Source organism: Oncorhynchus keta, chromosome 4 (genome assembly GCF_023373465.1).
Source record: "Oncorhynchus keta strain PuntledgeMale-10-30-2019 chromosome 4, Oket_V2, whole genome shotgun sequence".
Classification (NCBI taxonomy): Eukaryota; Metazoa; Chordata; class Actinopteri; order Salmoniformes; family Salmonidae; genus Oncorhynchus; species Oncorhynchus keta.
In genome coordinates, this window is record NC_068424.1 from 75691477 (window position 1) to 75709454 (window position 17978).

General features: G+C 47.2%; 1 protein-coding gene across 2 annotated transcripts in view; it reads left to right on the plus strand.

Moving 5' to 3' along the window:
• Positions 1–11727: 11727 nt before the first annotated feature.
• The window catches only part of LOC118384069 (UDP-N-acetylglucosamine--peptide N-acetylglucosaminyltransferase 110 kDa subunit), a 43827-nt gene continuing 37576 nt past the window's right edge, over positions 11728–17978 (plus strand). The window contains exons 1-4 of one of the 2 annotated variants that reach the window (XM_052515895.1): positions 11728–12222; positions 14076–14259; positions 14852–15095; positions 15288–15356. In XM_052515895.1, the coding sequence (XP_052371855.1) occupies positions 12186–12222; positions 14076–14259; positions 14852–15095; positions 15288–15356 (534 nt within the window). In that variant the 5' untranslated portion in view covers positions 11728–12185. The remainder of the gene's footprint in view (positions 12223–14075; positions 14260–14851; positions 15096–15287; positions 15357–17978) is intronic. The other variant, XM_052515896.1, reaches the window with a different exon arrangement.

Sequence of the window (17978 nt, forward strand, 5' to 3'; positions counted from 1 at the left end):
AGACAAACAGAGAGAGGGGTGGTGACAGAGGGGAGAGGAGAGAGAAGGGAGAGGGAGAGAGGGGAGGACAGGGAGGAGAGGAGAGAGAAGAGAGAGGGGTGATGACAGAGAGGAGAGGAGAGAGAAGGGAGAGGGAGAGAGGGGAGGACAGGGAGGAGAGGAGAGAGAAGGGAGAGGGGTGATGACAGAGAGGAGAGGAGAGAGAAGAGAGAGGGGAGGACAGGGAGGAGAGGAGAGAGAAGAGAGAGGGGTGATAGAGAGGAGAGGAGAGAGAAGGGAGAGGGGTGATGACAGAGAGGAGAGGAGAGAGAAGGGAGAGGGGTGGTGACAGAGAGGAGAGGAGAGGAGAGGAGAGGAGAGGAGAGGAGAGAAGGAGAGTGAGAGGGGTGAGGACAGGGAGGAGAGGAGAGAGAGAGAGAGAGAGAGAGAGAGAGAGAGAGAGAGAGAGAGAGAGAGAGAGAGAGAGAGAGAGAGAGAGAGAGAGGTGATGACAGGGAGGAGAGGAGAGAGAAGAGACAGGGATGAGGACAGGGAGGAGAGAGAGGGAGAGAGAGGGGTGATGACAGGGAGGAGAGGAGAGAGAAGAGACAGGGATGAGGACAGGGAGGAGAGAGAGGGAGAGAGAGGGGTGAGGACAGGGAGGAGAGGAGAGAGAAGAGAGAGAGAGGGGTGAGGACAGGGAGGAGAGAGAGAAGAGAATGAGAGAGAGAGAAAGAAGAGAGTGGGATGAGGACAGGGGGAGGAGAGAGAGAGAGAGAGAGAGAGAGAGAGAGAGAGAGAGAGAGAGAGAGAGAGAGAGAGAGAGAGAGAGAGAGAGAGAGAGAAGGTGCACAACACACTAACAAGATGGCCTCTCTGATGGAGGCAATATACACTCCAAAATCATGGGTATTAATATGGAGTTGGTCCCCCCTTTGCTGCTATAACAGCCTCCACTCTTCTGGGAAGGCTTTCCACTAGATGTTGGAACATTGCTGCAGGGACTTGCTTCCATTCAGCCACAAAGCATTAGTGGGGTCGGGCACTAATTTTGAGCGATTAGGCTTGGCTCGCAGTCGGCATCCAAAAGGTGTTTGTTGGGGTTGAGGTAAGACCACTGTGCAGGCCAGTCGAGTTCTTCCACACCGATCTCGACAAAACATTTCTGTATGGGCACTTCACAATAACAGCACTTACAGTTGACCAGGGCAGCTCTAGCAGGACAGAAATGTGTCGAACTGACTTGTTGGAAAGGTGGCATACTATGTCAAAGCCACATTGAAAGTCACTGAGCTCTTCAGTACAGGCCATTCTACTGCCAGTGTTTGTCTATGGAGATTGCATGGCTGTGTGCTCAATTTTATACACCTGTCAGCAACAGGTGTCGCTGGGGCGGCAGCGTAGCCTAGTGGTTAGAGCGTTGGACTAATAACCGGAAGGTTGCGAGTTCAAACCCCCGAGCTGACAGGGTACAAATCTGTCGTTCTGCCCCTGAACAGGCAGTTCACTGTTCCCACTGTTCCCAGGCCGTCATTGAAAATAAGAATGTGTTCTTAACTGACTTGCCTGGTTAAATAAAGGTAAAATTAAAAAAATTAATATAGCCGACGCCACTAATTTGAAGGGGTGTCCACATACTTTTGTATATATAGTGTACTTCTATCATATCATATTTGCGACAGTTTTAGTTCAATAAAATTCAAGCCCAATCCATGAACTGAAGGACATTTAAGGATTTGTCTTTTCATTCACGCACGCACACACACACACAAACACACACTACACAGGGACCCCTCAGACAGCTTGGTCGGCCTGGGCCCCAGCTGCCCCCAGACAGCCCATCTCTGGGTTCACTTACCACTCGCTGCCACCCTCAGCTGGATCTAAATGAAATCTGGCAGAGCCATGATCAGTGGACTTCTCCCTCCAAGGAGACGTCAGAGAGACTTCATACGAGGGAGATTTTACTTCAAAGTCCCAAAGGAGGAGTCTCACATTAATCACTATTTAACCAATCACAGTAGGGCTACAATACCAGATGTGTTGTATTGGTGAAAACCATTGACATACACAGTGGTGGAAAAAAGTACAGGATTGTTATACTTGAGTAAAAGTAAAGATACCATAATAGAAAATGACTCAAGTAAAAGTGAAAGTCAACCAGTAAAATGCTCCTTGAGTAAAAGTCTAGTAGTATTTGTTTTAAGTATACATAAATATAAAAAGTTAATGTAATTGCTCAAATAAACTTAAGTATAAAAAGTAAAAGTATAAATAATTTCAAATTCCTTATATTAAGCTAAACAGATGGCAACATTTTCTTGTTTTTTAAAATGTATTTACGGATAGCCAGGGGTACACTCCAACACTCAGTTATCTTTACAAACAGCCAGGGGCAAACTCCAACACTCAGTTATCTTTACAAACAGCCAGGGGCAAACTCCAACACTCAGTTATCTTTACAAATAAAGCATTTGTGTTTAGTCTCTGTCTCTCTCTGTGTGTCTCTCTCTCTCTCTCTGTATCAGTCTCTCTCTCTCTGTCTCTCTCTCTCTCTCTCTCTCTCTGTATCTCTCTCTCTCTCTCTCTCTCTCTCTCTCTCTCTGTGTCTCTCTCTCTCTCTCTCTCTCTGTCTCAGTCTCGGTCTCTCTCTCTGTCTTTCTCTGTATCGGTCTCTCTCTCTCTCTCTCAATTCAATTCAATTCAAGGGCTTTATTGGCATGGGAAACATGTGTTAACATTGCCAAAGCAAGTGAGGTAGATAATATATAAAGTGAAATAAACAATAAAAATTAACAGTAAACATTACACATACAGAAGTTTCAAAACAATAAAGACATTACAAATGTCAAATTATATACATACAGTGTTTTAACAATGTACAAATGGTAAAGGACACAAGATAAAATAAATAAGCATAAATATGGGTTGTATTTACAATGGTGTGTGTTCTTCACTGGTTGCCCTTTTCTCGTGGCAACAGGTCACAAATCTTGCTGCTGTGATGGCACACTGTGGAATTTCACCCAGTAAATATGGGAGTTTATCAAAATTGGATTTGTTTTCGGTCGCTCTCTCTCTGTCTCTCTCTGTCTATATCTGTCTTTCTCTGTATCGGTCTCTCTCTCTCTCTCTCTCTGTCTCTCTCTGTCTCGGTCTCTCTCTCGGTCTCTCTTTCTTCTCTCTCTCTCTCTCTCTCTCTCTCTCTCTCTCTCTCTCTCTCTCTCTCTCTCTCTCTCTCTCTCTCTCTCTCTCTGTCTCTCTCTGTCTCTGTCTCTCTCTCTCTCTCTCTCTCTCTCTCTCTCTCTCTCTCTCTCTCTCTCTCTCTCTCTCTCTCTCTGTCTCGGTCTCTGTCTCTGTCTCTCTCTCTGTCTCCCTCTCTCTCTCTCTCTCTCTCTCTCTCTCTCTCTCTCTCTCTGTCTCTTCTCTCTCTCTCTGTCTTTCTCTGTCTTTCTCTGTCTCTCTCTGGCTGTCTCTGTCTCTCTCTCTCTGTCTCTCTGTCTCTCTGTCTGTCTCTGTCTCTCTGTCTCTCTGTCTCTGTGTCTGTCTCTGTGTCTGTCTCTGTGTCTGTCTTTGTCTCGGTCTCTCTGTCTCTGTCTCTCTCTCTCTGTCCCTCTATCTGTCTCTCTCTGTCTCTCTCTCTCTGTCTCTCTCTCTCTGTCTCTCTCTGTCTCTGTCTCTCTGTCTCTGTCTCTCTGTCTCTCTGTCTCTCTGTCTCTCTCTCTCATTCACGCTCATTCATTGACACCCTCTGTAATTTAGAGGCAGCAGGAGCTGGTTACAACAACATGTAATAAAACTGTGAACGGCACCAAAGGGACCATTCTTCTGCTTGCTCACCAAAGCCATTGCTCATTGGATAGTTATTAGAGTTGAGATGAGTTACTGCTCACTGAGGAGAGTAAGGCGGAGATAGATATCCCAGATCAATGACCAGAAATGCAGTTACGTAATAGACGGTGTTGGATGATCTTCAATTAACACAGTGTTTTTGCTTGTTGCACAGAACAACCTACACCCACATATAGCTGCAGGGCCAATCAGGAGGTGAAGATTAAACGACTTCAAACAGAAACAAGACAGCTTTAAAAGGGTGGATTTTTCTGCCTGCTTGTTTTGTTCAGGGAAACAACCCTGACCACAAAATGTGCAGCTATAAAACACGTGAATCAGTCCACACCTGACAAACGCCTTAAATAAAGACCAGGGCCATGAATTAAACACCCAGCACCTGATATTTAAGAACTAGCAGGAGGTAGCTGGCAGGAGACCCGACATTAACTCTGATGTATTCTCTTTCTCTGGCTAACTGTTTTCCACACAGCATGGTTAGTATGTACCAGACCTGGGATCAAATACCATTAGCTTTCCCTTCAAATACTTTTGTTGCCTGTAATTGAGCTTGGCTGTCACAATGGCGCTAACAGAATAGTCCCAAAGTGCCAACCCGGCCTATCTGATCTGGCACGCTAGGCAGGCTCAAATCAAATCAAAGTTTATTTGTCACGTGCGCCGAACACAGTGAAATGCTAGCTTGCTCTAACCAATAGTGTGTGTGTAGGTAAGTAAAGAAATAAAACAAGGCTATATACAGACACCTTTTAGTCAGGCTTATTGAGGTAGTATGTACATGTAGATATGGTTAAAGTGACTATGCATATATGATGAACAGAGAGTAGCAGTAGCGTAAAAGAGGGGTTGGTGGGTGGTGGGACACAATACAGACAGCCCGGGTAGCCAATGTGCGGGAGCACTGATTGGTCGGGCCAACTGAGGTAGTATGTACATGAATGTATAGTTAAAGTGACTATGCATATATGATAAACAGAGAGTAGCAGCAGCATAAAAAGAGGTGTTGAGGGGGGGGAGGGGGGGACACAATGCAAATAGTCCGGGTAGCCATTAGATTACCTGTTCAGGAGTCTTATGGCTTGGGGTTAAAAACTGTTGAAAATCCTTTTTGTCCTAGACTTGGCACTCCGGTACCACTTGCCATGCGGTAGTAAAGAGAACAGTCTATGATTTTCAGGGCCTTCCTCTGACACCGCCTGGTGTAGAGGTCCTGGATGGCAGGCAGCTTTGCCCCAGTGATGTACTGGGCCATGTGCACTACCCTCTGAAGTGCCTTGCGGTCGGAGGCCGAGCAATTGCCGTACCAGGCAGTGATGCAACCGGTCAGGATGCTCTTGATGTTGCAGCTGTATAACCTTTTGAGGATCTCAGAACCCATGCCAAATCTTTTTCGTTTCCTGAGGGGGAATAGGCTTTGTCGTGCCCTGTTCATGACTGTCTTGGTGTGTTTGGACCGTTCTAGTTTGTTGTTGATGTGGACACCATGGAATTTGAAGCTCTCAACCTGCTCCCCTACAGCCCCGTCGATGAGAATGGGGACGTGCTCCGTGCTCCTTTTCCTGTAGTTATGTAATAATCTCAATCAGATGCTCAAAGTATTTGAAATGAAAATGAATACTAGTTGAACCCAGATGTGTAGGTTACACGTCCAGGCTTGTAACTGAGGCGACAGGAACCCTTAGCCTTATCATTTATCCTGGCTGAATAACTATTGTAACACGACTGAGTGAATGTCATGTATAATCACCTGGATCCGATAGATGTTGACTGAAAGGATTCCCACAAGTTACCACAACACTGGACCGTCTCAGTGTGCTAGTGTGTCAACAACAACAGTGTGCTAGTGTGTCAACAACAACAGTGTGATAGTGTGTCAACAACAACAGTGTGCTAGTGTGTCAACAACAACAGTGTGCTAGTGTGTCAACAACAACAGTGTGATAGTGTGTCAACAACAACAGTGTGATAGTGTGTCAACAACAACAGTGTGCTAGTGTGTCAACAACAGCAGTGTGATAGTGTGTCAACAACAGCAGTGTGATAGTGTGTCAACAACAACAGTGTGATAGTGTGTCAACAACAACAGTGTGATAGTGTGTCAACAACAACAGTGTGCTAGTGTGTCAACAACAACAGTGTGATAGTGTGTCAACAACAACAGTGTGATAGTGTGTCAACAACAACAGTGTGATAGTGTGTCAACAACAACAGTGTGCTAGTGTGTCAACAACAACAGTGTGCTAGTGTGTCAACAACAACAGTGTGATTCTGTGTCAACAACAACAGTGTGCTAGTGTGTCAACAACATCAGCGTGATAGTGTGTCAACAATAACAGCGTGATTCTGTGTCAACAACAACAGTGTGCTAGTGTGTCAACAACAGCAGTGTGATAGTGTGTCAACAACACCAGTGTGATAGTGTGTCAACAACAACAGTGTGATAGTGTGTCAACAACAGCAGTGTGATAGTGTGTCAACAACAACAGTGTGCTAGTGTGTCAACAACAACAGTGTGCTAGTGTGTCAACAACAACAGTGTGATAGTGTGTCAACAACAACTCAGAGACGTATGAGTAACGGGGAAGACCCCAACCTAACCCCACTATATTAAACAGAGACGTATGAGTAACGGGGAAGACCCCAACCTACCCCCACTATATTAAACAGAGATGTATGAGTAACAGGGAAGACCCCAACCTACCCCCACTATATTAAACAGAGACGTATGAGTAACGGGGAAGACCCCAACCTACCCCACTATATTAAACAGAGATGTATGAGTAACGGGGAAGACCCCAACCTAACCCCACTATATTAAACAGAGACGTATGAGTAACGGGGAAGACCCCAACCTAACCCCACTATATTAAACAGAGACGTATGAGTAACGGGGGAGACCCCAACCTACCCCCACTATATTAAACAGAGATGTATGAGTAACGGGGAAGACCCCAACCTACCCCCACTATATTAAACAGAGACGTATGAGTAACGGGGGAAGACCCCAACCTACCCCCACTATATTAAACAGAGATGTATGAGTAACGGGGAAGACCCCGTTCTAAGCCATTGCATCTTAGTGCTAGAGGCGTCACTACAGACCCTGGTTCGATTTCAGGCTGTATCACAACTGGATGTGATTGGGAGTCCCATAGAGCGGTGCACAATTAGCCCAGTGTCGTCTGGATTAGGATTTGGCTGGGGTAGGCCGTCATTGTAAATAAGAATTTGTACTTAACTGACTTGCCTAGATAAATAAAATAATATATTAAATGGGGATGTATGAGTAATGGGGAAGATCCCAATGTAACCCCACTATATTAAACAGAGATGTATGAGTAATGGGGAAGATCCCAATGTAACCCAAATACATTGAACATCATGAGCTGTGCAGATATGTGTGCCAGTATCTGAAACTGGACCATCTAAAACAATTGTGCTGAGACTCTGGTCACCCATGAGATAAGATGGCAGAACACTGTTGTCCAATAGGCCTAACTATAAAGCACAACCACATCCCCAAACAGGAAACACCTCTATCGTTACAGAACAAAACATTATTGAGCTCGGGATTGTATGGCTGCATTTACACAGGCAGCCCAATTCTGATCTTTAGCCCATTTATAGGCAAAAGATCTGATCTGGTAAAAGACCAATAATTGGGCAAAAGATCAGAATTGGCCTGTCTGTTTAAATGTAGCCTATTAGGGACACAACCCAGCCTGAGAGAGTTTAGTGAATGGGTGATAGTTCTGGTAACCCATGAGATGAGCTGTCAGAACACCGTGGTGTGGTCCAGTAATGATGGCTCAAGAACATGGCTGAGACATCACCACTCTTTCCGAGGGTCACCGAGCAGATTATGGGATTATTGAGCGGGTGACCCTCGTCTTTTTACTATTTGTATAGAACATTATTGGGGACACAGCCCAGACTGAGTGAATCGGTAGGTGATAGTTTTGGTCACACATGAGATGGCAGAACTAAATGCTGTGGCCTAGTAATTAAAAAACACAACACCCCAAATATAATCACTACGGGCACAGGACTATGGGTCCTTTATTGAGGACAGTCCAGATTGAGTAAACCTAATGTGAATGGGTGATATTTCTGTTCACTCATGAGATAGCAAAACAATCTGGCCTAGTAATTAAAAAATACCCCAAACCTCATACATCACCACTGGGTAGTGTTCCTTAGGCACCAAATGTAAGAATGGACTGAAACAGGGAGGGATGATCTGAACATGTCCGTTAAGAAGTGCTTGTTTACCTTTGCAACATGTTTTGCTACAGTGTGCCCTGATAAATACAACCCTGTTCTAATGGGTACAAGATTGTGTATGCTTCCCAAATGTCACCCTATTCCCTGTATAGTGCACTGCTTTTCACCACAGCTCTATGGGGTCCTGGTCAGAAGTAGTGCACTATATAGGGAACAGGGTGTCATTTGGGCCTCTATCAGGGTCCCAGCACAGATAGTTAGTGTTTGAGTGGGTGACCCTCTTTTTAATCACATTTCCTAAAATAGCCTGGCCTGCTGTGTCTATTCTCTGTGGGAAACTGAGCCATTGAGATGGGCGAAAGAATGAAAGCAGAGCTTGTTTTGGTGAATCTGCCCAGCAGTGAACCTTGGGGTTGAGGAGATGTGGAGGTGTGTGTGTGTGTGTGTGTGTGTGTGTGTGTGTGTGTGTGTGTGTGTGCGTGCGTGTGTGTGTGTGTGTGTGTGTGTGTGTGTGTGCGTGCGTGCGTGCGTGCGTGCGTGCGTGCGTGCGTGCGTGCGTGTGTGTGTGTGTCCACCCTGATGGGCCTGAACAAAGATAAAAACATGTCAGATAGAATTGCTGCAGACACTGCCCATTACCCATGACATCATTCCCCGGCCCTAGCTGCGTTAGGTGATGACTAACCAGCACAACAGAGCCGAGGGGAAAAAGAGGGATGGAGGGAGGGGTGTGGAATTTAAAAAAGGGGGGACAAACACACAAACTGGATGCGGCTATGCATGCTCTGAGAACACAGAGAGGACTAGAGAGGACCAGACATGACCAATGGTGTCGGCCCTGTTTCCATAGAGCAGCTCTGAGAACACAGAGAGGACTAGAGAGGACCAGACATGACCAATGGTGTCGGCCCTGTTCCCATAGAGCAGCTCTGAGAACACAGAGAGGACTAGAGAGGACCAGACATGACCAATGGTGTCGGCCCAGTTCCCATAGAGCAGCTCTGAGAACACAGAGAGGACTAGAGAGGACCAGACATGACCAATGGTGTCGGCCCTGTTCCCATAGAGCAGCTCTGAGAACACAGAGAGGACTAGAGAGGACCAGACATGACCAATGGTGTCGGCCCTGTTCCCATAGAGCAGCTCTGAGAACACAGAGAGGACTAGAGAGGACCAGACATGACCAATGGTGTCGGCCCTGTTCCCATAGAGCAGCTCTGAGAACACAGAGAGGACTAGAGAGGACCAGACATGACCAATGGTGTCGGCCCTGTTCCCATAGAGCAGCTCTGAGAACACAGAGAGGACTAGAGAGGACCAGACATGACCAATGGTGTCGGCCCTGTTCCCATAGAGCAGCTCTGGGAAGAAAGGGCGGTGCAGAGTCCCCCTTTCCAACGTCTTCAAGCAGGGAAGAATGTAGAATGGGAAGTCAATCTCTCAAATCAGGTCTCAACGTCCTTCAGGATCTCTCTAGACATGTCAGTCAGCTGGAGAGGCTAGAGGAAAGGGGAGGGGCTTTTCATCTCCATGGTAAAGAGGATGATGGAGAGTGGGGATACAGGAAAGGGCTATTCATCTCCATGGTAAAGAGAATGATGGAGAGTGGGGATACAGGAAAGGGCTTTTCATCTCCATGGTAAAGAGAATGATGGAGAGTGGGGATACAGGAAAGGGCTTTTCATCTCCATGGTAAAGAGAATGATGGAGAGTGGGGATACAGGAAAGGGCTTTTCATCTCCATGGTAAAGAGAATGATGGAGAGTGGGGATACAGGAAAGGGCTTTTCATCTCCATGGTAAAGAGAATGATGGAGAGTGGGGATACAGGAAAGGGCTTTTCATCTCCATGGTAAAGAAAATGATGGAGAGTGGGGATACAGGAAAGGGCTTTTCATCTCCATGGTAAAGAGAATGATGGAGAGTGGGGATACAGGAAAGGGCTTTTCATCTCCATGGTAAAGAGAATGATGGAGAGTGGGGATACAGGAAAGGGCTTTTCATCTCCATGGTAAAGAGAATGATGGAGAGTGGGGATACAGGAAAGGGCTTTTCATCTCCATGGTAAAGAGAATGATGGAGAGTGGGGATACAGGAAAGGGCTTTTCATCTCCATGGTAAAGAGAATGATGGAGAGTGGGGATACAGGAAAGGGCTTTTCATCTCCATGGTAAAGAGGATGATGGAGAGTGGGGATACAGGAAAGGGCTTTTCATCTCCATGGTAAAGAGGATGATGGAGAGTGGGGATACAGGAAAGGGCTTTTCATCTCCATGGTAAAGAGGATGATGGAGAGTGGGGATACAGGAAAGGGCTTTTCATCTCCATGGTAAAGAGGATGATGGAGAGTGGGGATACAGGAAAGGGCTTTTCATCTCCATGGTAAAGAGGATGATGGAGGGTGGGGATACAGGAAAGGGCACAGGTTTAAGACAGAGAAATAGAAAGGAAGAGAGGGAGTGAGATGACATGTTACAGGCCCTCTCGTACAAAAAATTAAGTATTTACAAAAGTTATAGCCTTGTTAAACTGGTTATTTTTGTCAGTAACTTAATCACATGTCACTTTCCCCAAATATATTTGACTCTGTACAAATGTTTTATTTTAAAAAAATCTTTAATTAACTAGGCAAGTCAGTTAAGAACAAATTCTTATTTACAATGACGGCCTACACCGCCCAAACCCTAACCCGCCCAAACCCTAACCCGGACGACGCCTGAGTGGTGCAGCGGTCTTTTTATTTATTACAGAATAGAACGTTTGAAAAACAAAGATGACATGGTTATGCATGTCTGGTTATACATAGCTGTGTGTGATTGGATAATAATAAACATCTAAGGTATAATAATAATAATAAAAGTAATAATAATAACAGGCTGTGCATTACAATCTTGCAGAGTTTACATCAGAGGTGTCAATCTCATTCCATGGAGGGCCTGCAGGTTTTTGTTTTTTCTTTTCAATTAAGACCTAGACAACCATGTGTGGGGAGTTCCTTATTATTAGTGACCTTCATTCATCAATTAAGTAAAACGGAGGAGTAAACGCCTGCACACTCGGCCTTCCGTGAAATGAGTTTGACACCTGTCCTTTACCTTCTCCAAATGTCTGTACAACGAATCAAAGATATGTGGCGACTGCCCCCTGTTGGTCGTGGTTCAAAAATGAAAGGTGCCTAAAAGTCGGCGGTTCTAGTTTTACCAAGGTGTGCACTGTCACTGCACATTACGTACTATTTAGTTAGTTGTACATGGACACAACAATTATCAAACAGGGGGTATAGGAAAATAATGGATATGCATCCATTGTTTAATCATTGTGCAACGAGAAAGATGTTGACCACAGGTGTGAATGGCCGTGCCCCGCCTTCCTACCCAGACAAGTGTAAATGATTTCTAAGTTAGCCATCAAACACTCTTGTCATATGTATTTTTCTGTCTTTCAATCAATGTCATAACAACTCAGCCTTTCCATCGGCTAACTGCTTCGGTTTATCTTCACTACCCTCTATTTTCAACCTTCAGAACATTCGTGTCACTCTTCGACTTGCCGCAGTGCACATGTGGGGAATGATGCACCACCAAAACTCTGTATCTATCCGCGCAAAAATAATTATTTACAAAATGTTTGCATATACTCGATTTTAAAACGTTGGGTGTGTTCCCTTTGAATAATTAATTAATATGAATTACGCTCATTGGACCACACACCACCACGCTCATTTTCCGTACAGTTTGTGGATTTATTATTTTTCGTTGGATCTATATTCTGGCAACAAACAAAAAAATCCCTGGCTGAGGCTCATTCGCCATTTTATGATTTGGGAGTCGCTTTGTTGAATTCGAACCAGCGCTTCATGATTGTGAATTTGAAGTAAAGTTAGAGCTAGGCTGATTGCGAGAAGTTATATCGGCAAGGACGGCAAATAGCATAGGAACTTGCCATCTGAAAATAGTGACATTCTTCTTGACTAGCTAGCGTTGACTCTGTGGTTAGCATAGCTAGGCTAACAGCTTTAGCAAGCAACGGCTCAAGAAACTTCGATCAATCGACGAAATAAAATTCTCTTTAATTTGATATTATCAAACTACAACACTGACGACCACCGTGCAAGACTCGAAGACCGAGGAGATGGCGAGCTCCGTGGGAAATGTGGCTGACAGCACAGGTAAAGCTCGCCCCAGTTAGCATTAGCTCTCTAGTTAGCTTCCTCGCTAGCATGACACGAGCCTATGCTAACATCTTGCAGAACCATTTTTTTGTGCCAGCGTGTAACTAATCCAAATGTTGCGCCATCTTCAATTATAGCGTCAACTCAAATTGTATTGGTCACATACACATATTTATCAGATGGTATTGCGGGTGTAGTGAAGTGCTTGTGTTCCTAGCTCCAACAGTGCAGTAAGTTATCTAACAAGTCACAACAAGGCACACATCTAAAATAATGGAATTAAGAAATGTATAAATATTAGGACGAGCAATGTCGGATTGGCTACAGTAGAATATAATACAGTATAAATGAGAGGAGTAAAGCTATTTGTAAACATTATTAAAGTGACTAGTGTTCCATTATTAAAGTGGCCAGTGATTCCATGTCTATAGGGGAACAGCCTCTTAAGGTGCAGGGTTGAGTAGCCGGCTAGTGATGACTATTTAAGTCTGATGGCCTTGAGGTAGAAGCTGTTTTTCAGTCCCAGCTTTGACGCACCTATACTGGCCTCTCCTTCTGGATGATAGCGGGGAGAACAGGCAGTGGCTCGGGTGGTTTTTGGCCTTAGCGTGACATCGGGTGCTGTAGGTGTCCAGGGGGCAGGCAGTGTGCCCCCGATGATTCGTTGGGCAGACCGTACCACCCTCTGGAGAGCCCTGCTGTTGCGCGCGGCGATACAGCCCGAAAGGGTACCCTCAATTTTGCATCTGTAAACGTTTGGGGGTCTTAGGGACCAAGTTGAATTTCTTCAGCCTCTTGGTGTTGAATAGATGCTTTTGCGCCTATTTCACCTCACTGTCTGTGGGTGGACAATTTCTGATTGTCAGTGACCCAGAGGAACTTAAAGCTTAACATCTCCACTGTGGTCCGGTAGATGTGGATAGGGGTGTGCTCCCTCTGCGGTTTCCTGGTGTCAGCCAGGTGTGGCTATGTAGCGATCTGTTGTGTAAACACACTAAATGGATCAGCTATGTAAACCCGCCAGACATGAAGACGGAAGGAAGTATGTTATTTTATTGGCCAACTTGAACATAGTCCCGCAAGACAACATTCGTTTTATTTTCTTGATGTCTTCCCTAACGTTTGATACAATACAATTTAGCTAGCTTGTTGATCCTGTGTGTATTGACTGTGATCGTGCTGGGTCTGTTTTCCTTTTAGGCATGCATCAAACGTTAGTTACCCAGATGTTGATGGGGTTGTATTTGTCCGCCATCTAGCGTCCATTTGTAAACCGTCACCTTACGTTTCATCCAGCTATGTACTTTGGTCCGTTTTCATTTCATCGCACAACATTGCGTTTTCATACCATTTCATGTCAGCCAGTTCTAACTAGCCAGTGTTAATACTTATCTCTTCATGATAAGGGCGCTGATGACTAGCTAACGTTAGTTAAAATCTTAATAATTCACTTACTATGTTTCTTCAGCTCCTGTTATGCAGCTAACAGCAGCTAATCATCTAGCTGGTTGTCTTTCAAAGGAAGAATGACAGTTGAATTCTTGAGCTCATAAAACAGAGAATAACAGTAGAAACCTGGCCTATAGTCACACATTTTGTCTCTAAAACGTGACTCATACCCTGTGATTGACAGTTAATCCCTACACAACTTTTTTTTAATTCAACTATTGATTAATATACTTTAGTGCAATTATGTATCAACCAAAGGCATTTATCAATTTCTAAATAGTCTGATTTTTGAATTCTCCAGTACTTTTATCTGGTTTATTATTTTGTCTCTGTCCTCGTGTTCCATCTCTTCTAACGTGTTGTTTCCCCCCTCCTCGGGTTGTTGGGTGTTGGTGATACAGAACCGACAAAACAACGTATGCTTTCCTTCCAAGGGTTGGCCGAGCTGGCGCACAGGGAGTACCAGTCGGGTGACTTTGAGGCTGCCGAGCGCCACTGTATGCAGCTGTGGAGGCAGGAGCCCGACAACACGGGCGTGCTACTGCTGCTCTCCTCCATCCACTTCCAGTGTCGCAGGCTCGACAGGTGAGGTGGGGGGAGAGTGAAAGACCTGGAGGTCAGGGGTCGGCTCACTGAAGTCAGTCTACATGGTCTGGAGAGAATACTGGGCCCGCTGGGACTGTAATACACTGGCTGCCGACAGTTCATACTACTACGACACATCTGTGGTGGTGTTGGGGAGTAACGAATGGCTTGTCTGTCAGTGATCTCCCTACGTGTTCTATTGACCTCTATTCCCACTCTGACACAACTCTTTTTACAGTGGTGGTGGTGGTGGCTGTTTTCTCTTACAGGTGTTAGGTTTGATCTGTCTGTTTTTCCCAGGTGTCTTGGGTTGTTCCTCTGTCACCATGTATAATAAGCACAAGGAAGTTATTTGTTGTGAAATTTGAATTAAATTTAAGTTGACGTTTAAAGTTGAACCCCCCACACACACACACAACTATTCTAGTTGTCCCACTATCTCACAGAACACAACACACTAGCTAGTGTGCTAAATGAGATCTCCCATTGACTGACTTAAGTACCACTATTGGACCACACAGCACCACATCTCTCCAACCCAGTACTACCACACACCCTACCAGCCTCGTGACCCTCTCCTCTGTCCCTCCAGGTCTGCCCACTTTAGCACCTTGGCCATCAAGCAGAACCCTATGCTTGCTGAGGCCTACTCCAACCTGGGCAACGTGTACAAGGAGCGCGGCCAGTTGCAGGAGGCTATAGAGCACTACCGCCACGCCCTGCGGCTGAAACCAGACTTCATCGACGGGTACATCAACCTGGCAGCAGCCCTGGTGGCAGCGGGGGACATGGAGGGAGCCGTCCAGGCCTACGTCTCAGCCCTACAGTACAACCCTGTGAGTAGACCTCGGGCCCAATTCATGTACCCCATCATAAGCCAGCAGCCCAGCACAATCTGATATCTATTCTAGTATCCTACCCAGACATTTGATGATCACTTGTAGATCTCAGACTGTAACATGTTAGTCAGTCTAGTAGTCCATTTCTGGTTTGGAGCTCTAATCTCTTGTTTGTTTCCTGTCCCTCAGGATCTGTACTGTGTCCGTAGCGACCTGGGGAACTTGCTCAAAGCCCTCGGGCGTTTGGAAGAGGCTAAGGTATGTTCGAGGGGCTTGACACCAGCACAGCTTTTTGCTTATCTTTTTGTTTGTTTAAAAATTTACTTTGTACTTTGATTTCTTTGTAAGATGTTTTGTTTGTCGGTGATATCCCCCCGCCCCCCTTTGAGCCCGATGGCCAAAGTTGTCCCTGTCTCTTCCCCCTCACTCAGACTTTTCACTCAATCACTTGAGTGTGATTTTTCTCTATCCCTGATGCCATATCCCTGATGCCATATAAGGCCCTTCTCTACCCCCCACTGGCTCTGGGCGGGCCCCCTTACTGGCTCTGGGCAGCCCCCCCCACTATGCCCTGGCTCTGGGCAGCCCCCCCCCACTGGTTCTGGGAAGGCCCCACGCTCTGGCAAGCCCCCCGCTAAACTACACCCGGTCTCTGGGCAGGCCCCATACCCCCGTTACACCCTGTCTCTGTGCAGGCCCCGTTACACCCTGGCTCTGTGCAGGCCCCATACCCCCGTTACACCCTGGCTCTGTGCAGGCCCCATACCCCTGTTACACCCTGTCTCTGTGCAGGCCCCATACCCCTGTTACACCCTGTCTCTGTGCAGGTCCCATACCCCCACTACACCCTGTCTCTGGGCAGACCCCATACCCCCGTTACACCCTGTCTCTGTGCAGGCCCCTTACACCCGGTCTCTGTGCAGGCCCCATACCCCCGTTACACCCGGTCTCTGTGCAGGCCCCATACCCCCGTTACACCCTGGCTCTGGGCAGGCCCCATACCCCCGTTACACCCTGGCTCTGGGCAGGCCCCATACCCCCGTTACACCCTGGCTCTGGGCAGGCCCCATACCCCCGTTACACCCTGGCTCTGGGCAGGCCCCATACCCCTGTTACACCCTGTCTCTGTGCAGTCCCTATACCCCCGTTACACCCTGGCTCTGTGCAGGCCCCATACCCCTGTTACACCCTGTCTCTGTGCAGGCCCCATACCCCTGTTACACCCTGTCTCTGTGCAGGCCCCATACCCCTGTTACACCCTGTCTCTGTGCAGGCCCTATACCCCCGTTACACCCTGGCTCTGTGCAGGCCCCATACCCCCGTTACACCCTGGCTCTGTGCAGGCCCCATACCCCCGTTACACCCGGTCTCTGTGCAGGCCCCATACCCCCGTTACACCCTGGCTTTGTGCAGGCCCCATACCCCCGTTACACCCTGGCTCTGTGCAGGCCCCATACCCCCGTTACACCCTGGCTCTGTGCAGGCCCCATACCCCGTTACACCCTGGCTCTGTGCAGGCCCCATACCCCGTTACACCCTGGCTCTGGGCAGGCCCCATACCCCGTTACACCCTGGCTCTGGGCAGGCCCCATACCCCCTTACACCCGGTCTCTGTGCAGGCCTCATACCCCCGTTACACCCTGGCTCTGTGCAGGCCCCATACCCCCGTTACACCCTGGCTCTGGGCAGGCCCCATACCCCCTTACACCCGGTCTCTGTGCAGGCCTCATACCCCCGTTACACCCTGGCTCTGGGCAGGCCCCATACCCCCCTTACACCCGGTCTCTGTGCAGGCCTCATACCCCCGTTACACCCTGGCTCTGTGCAGGCCCCATACCCCCGTTACACCCTGGCTCTGGGCAGGCCCCATACCCCCCTTACGCCCGGTCTCTGTGCAGGCCCCATACCCCCACGTTACACCCTGGCTCTGGGCAGGCCCCATTCCCCCTCCCTCTTATGAGGCTAATAATGTTGCTTTATTTTGAAGGGAGAGGGGGTATTTTCTACACCCCCAACCCATTAAACCCTTTTCTTTCTATTACTGATTTGAGACGGCTTTATACTTTTTTCTTTGAGCCCAGGTAGAATAGTCATCTTCATTCTCACTCCACCTGCACACAATCCCCCTGCTCTCTCTCTTTAGTCCCGCAATGCTCTTCTCGCTGACCTCTCTACCTCCGGTCAGCCCCCCCTCCCCTCACAGGAAGAAAGGCTGGGCTTTACAAATTGGTAGCAGTAATTATGGTTCTGATATGGATATTTTATAAATACATAGAAGGATAAAAAAGTAAACAAAGGTGGTTTTGGAGGGATAATGCTGGCTCGGTCTTGGAAGGATAAATGAACTGATTAAGTTAGTTAATCTCTTTGCAATGCAAAAGATAAGATGGCCTCTAACCAAACCACATCACTCCAGTTATTTAACAAAAATGGACCACCCCACCACCCAATCCAGTTGTACCACTACCCCCTACCCATGCAGATTTGCTAGTCTTCTTGTATCTTATGGCGTGCCCTCTGACCCATTTATCTACTCTTAAGCCATTTTATGTCTGTCCCATCTCCCTGATATGATATCTGTACCTTCCCTGGGTTGGGTGAAAGCTGGAGTTGACATCTTGCTAGGTGACCTGGTGCCAGGCCATCTTATTTTGTGCCAGAAGGGGGAGGAGCTCCAGGGAGCTGCCAGCTCATCGCCGGGCCAGCCCCCCTGCACTGTTGCTCCTTCCCCCCACGCGCTCGCTAGGGCCGGTGGAGTGTGCGCGCTAAGAGCTGCCTTCCTGACGCCCCCAAGCTGACAGCTCCCTGCTGTCTTAGAGTGGGTAAATAGAAGAGTCAGGACTGTACCACGTTTTCATACTGTCACACACACCCCTCCTT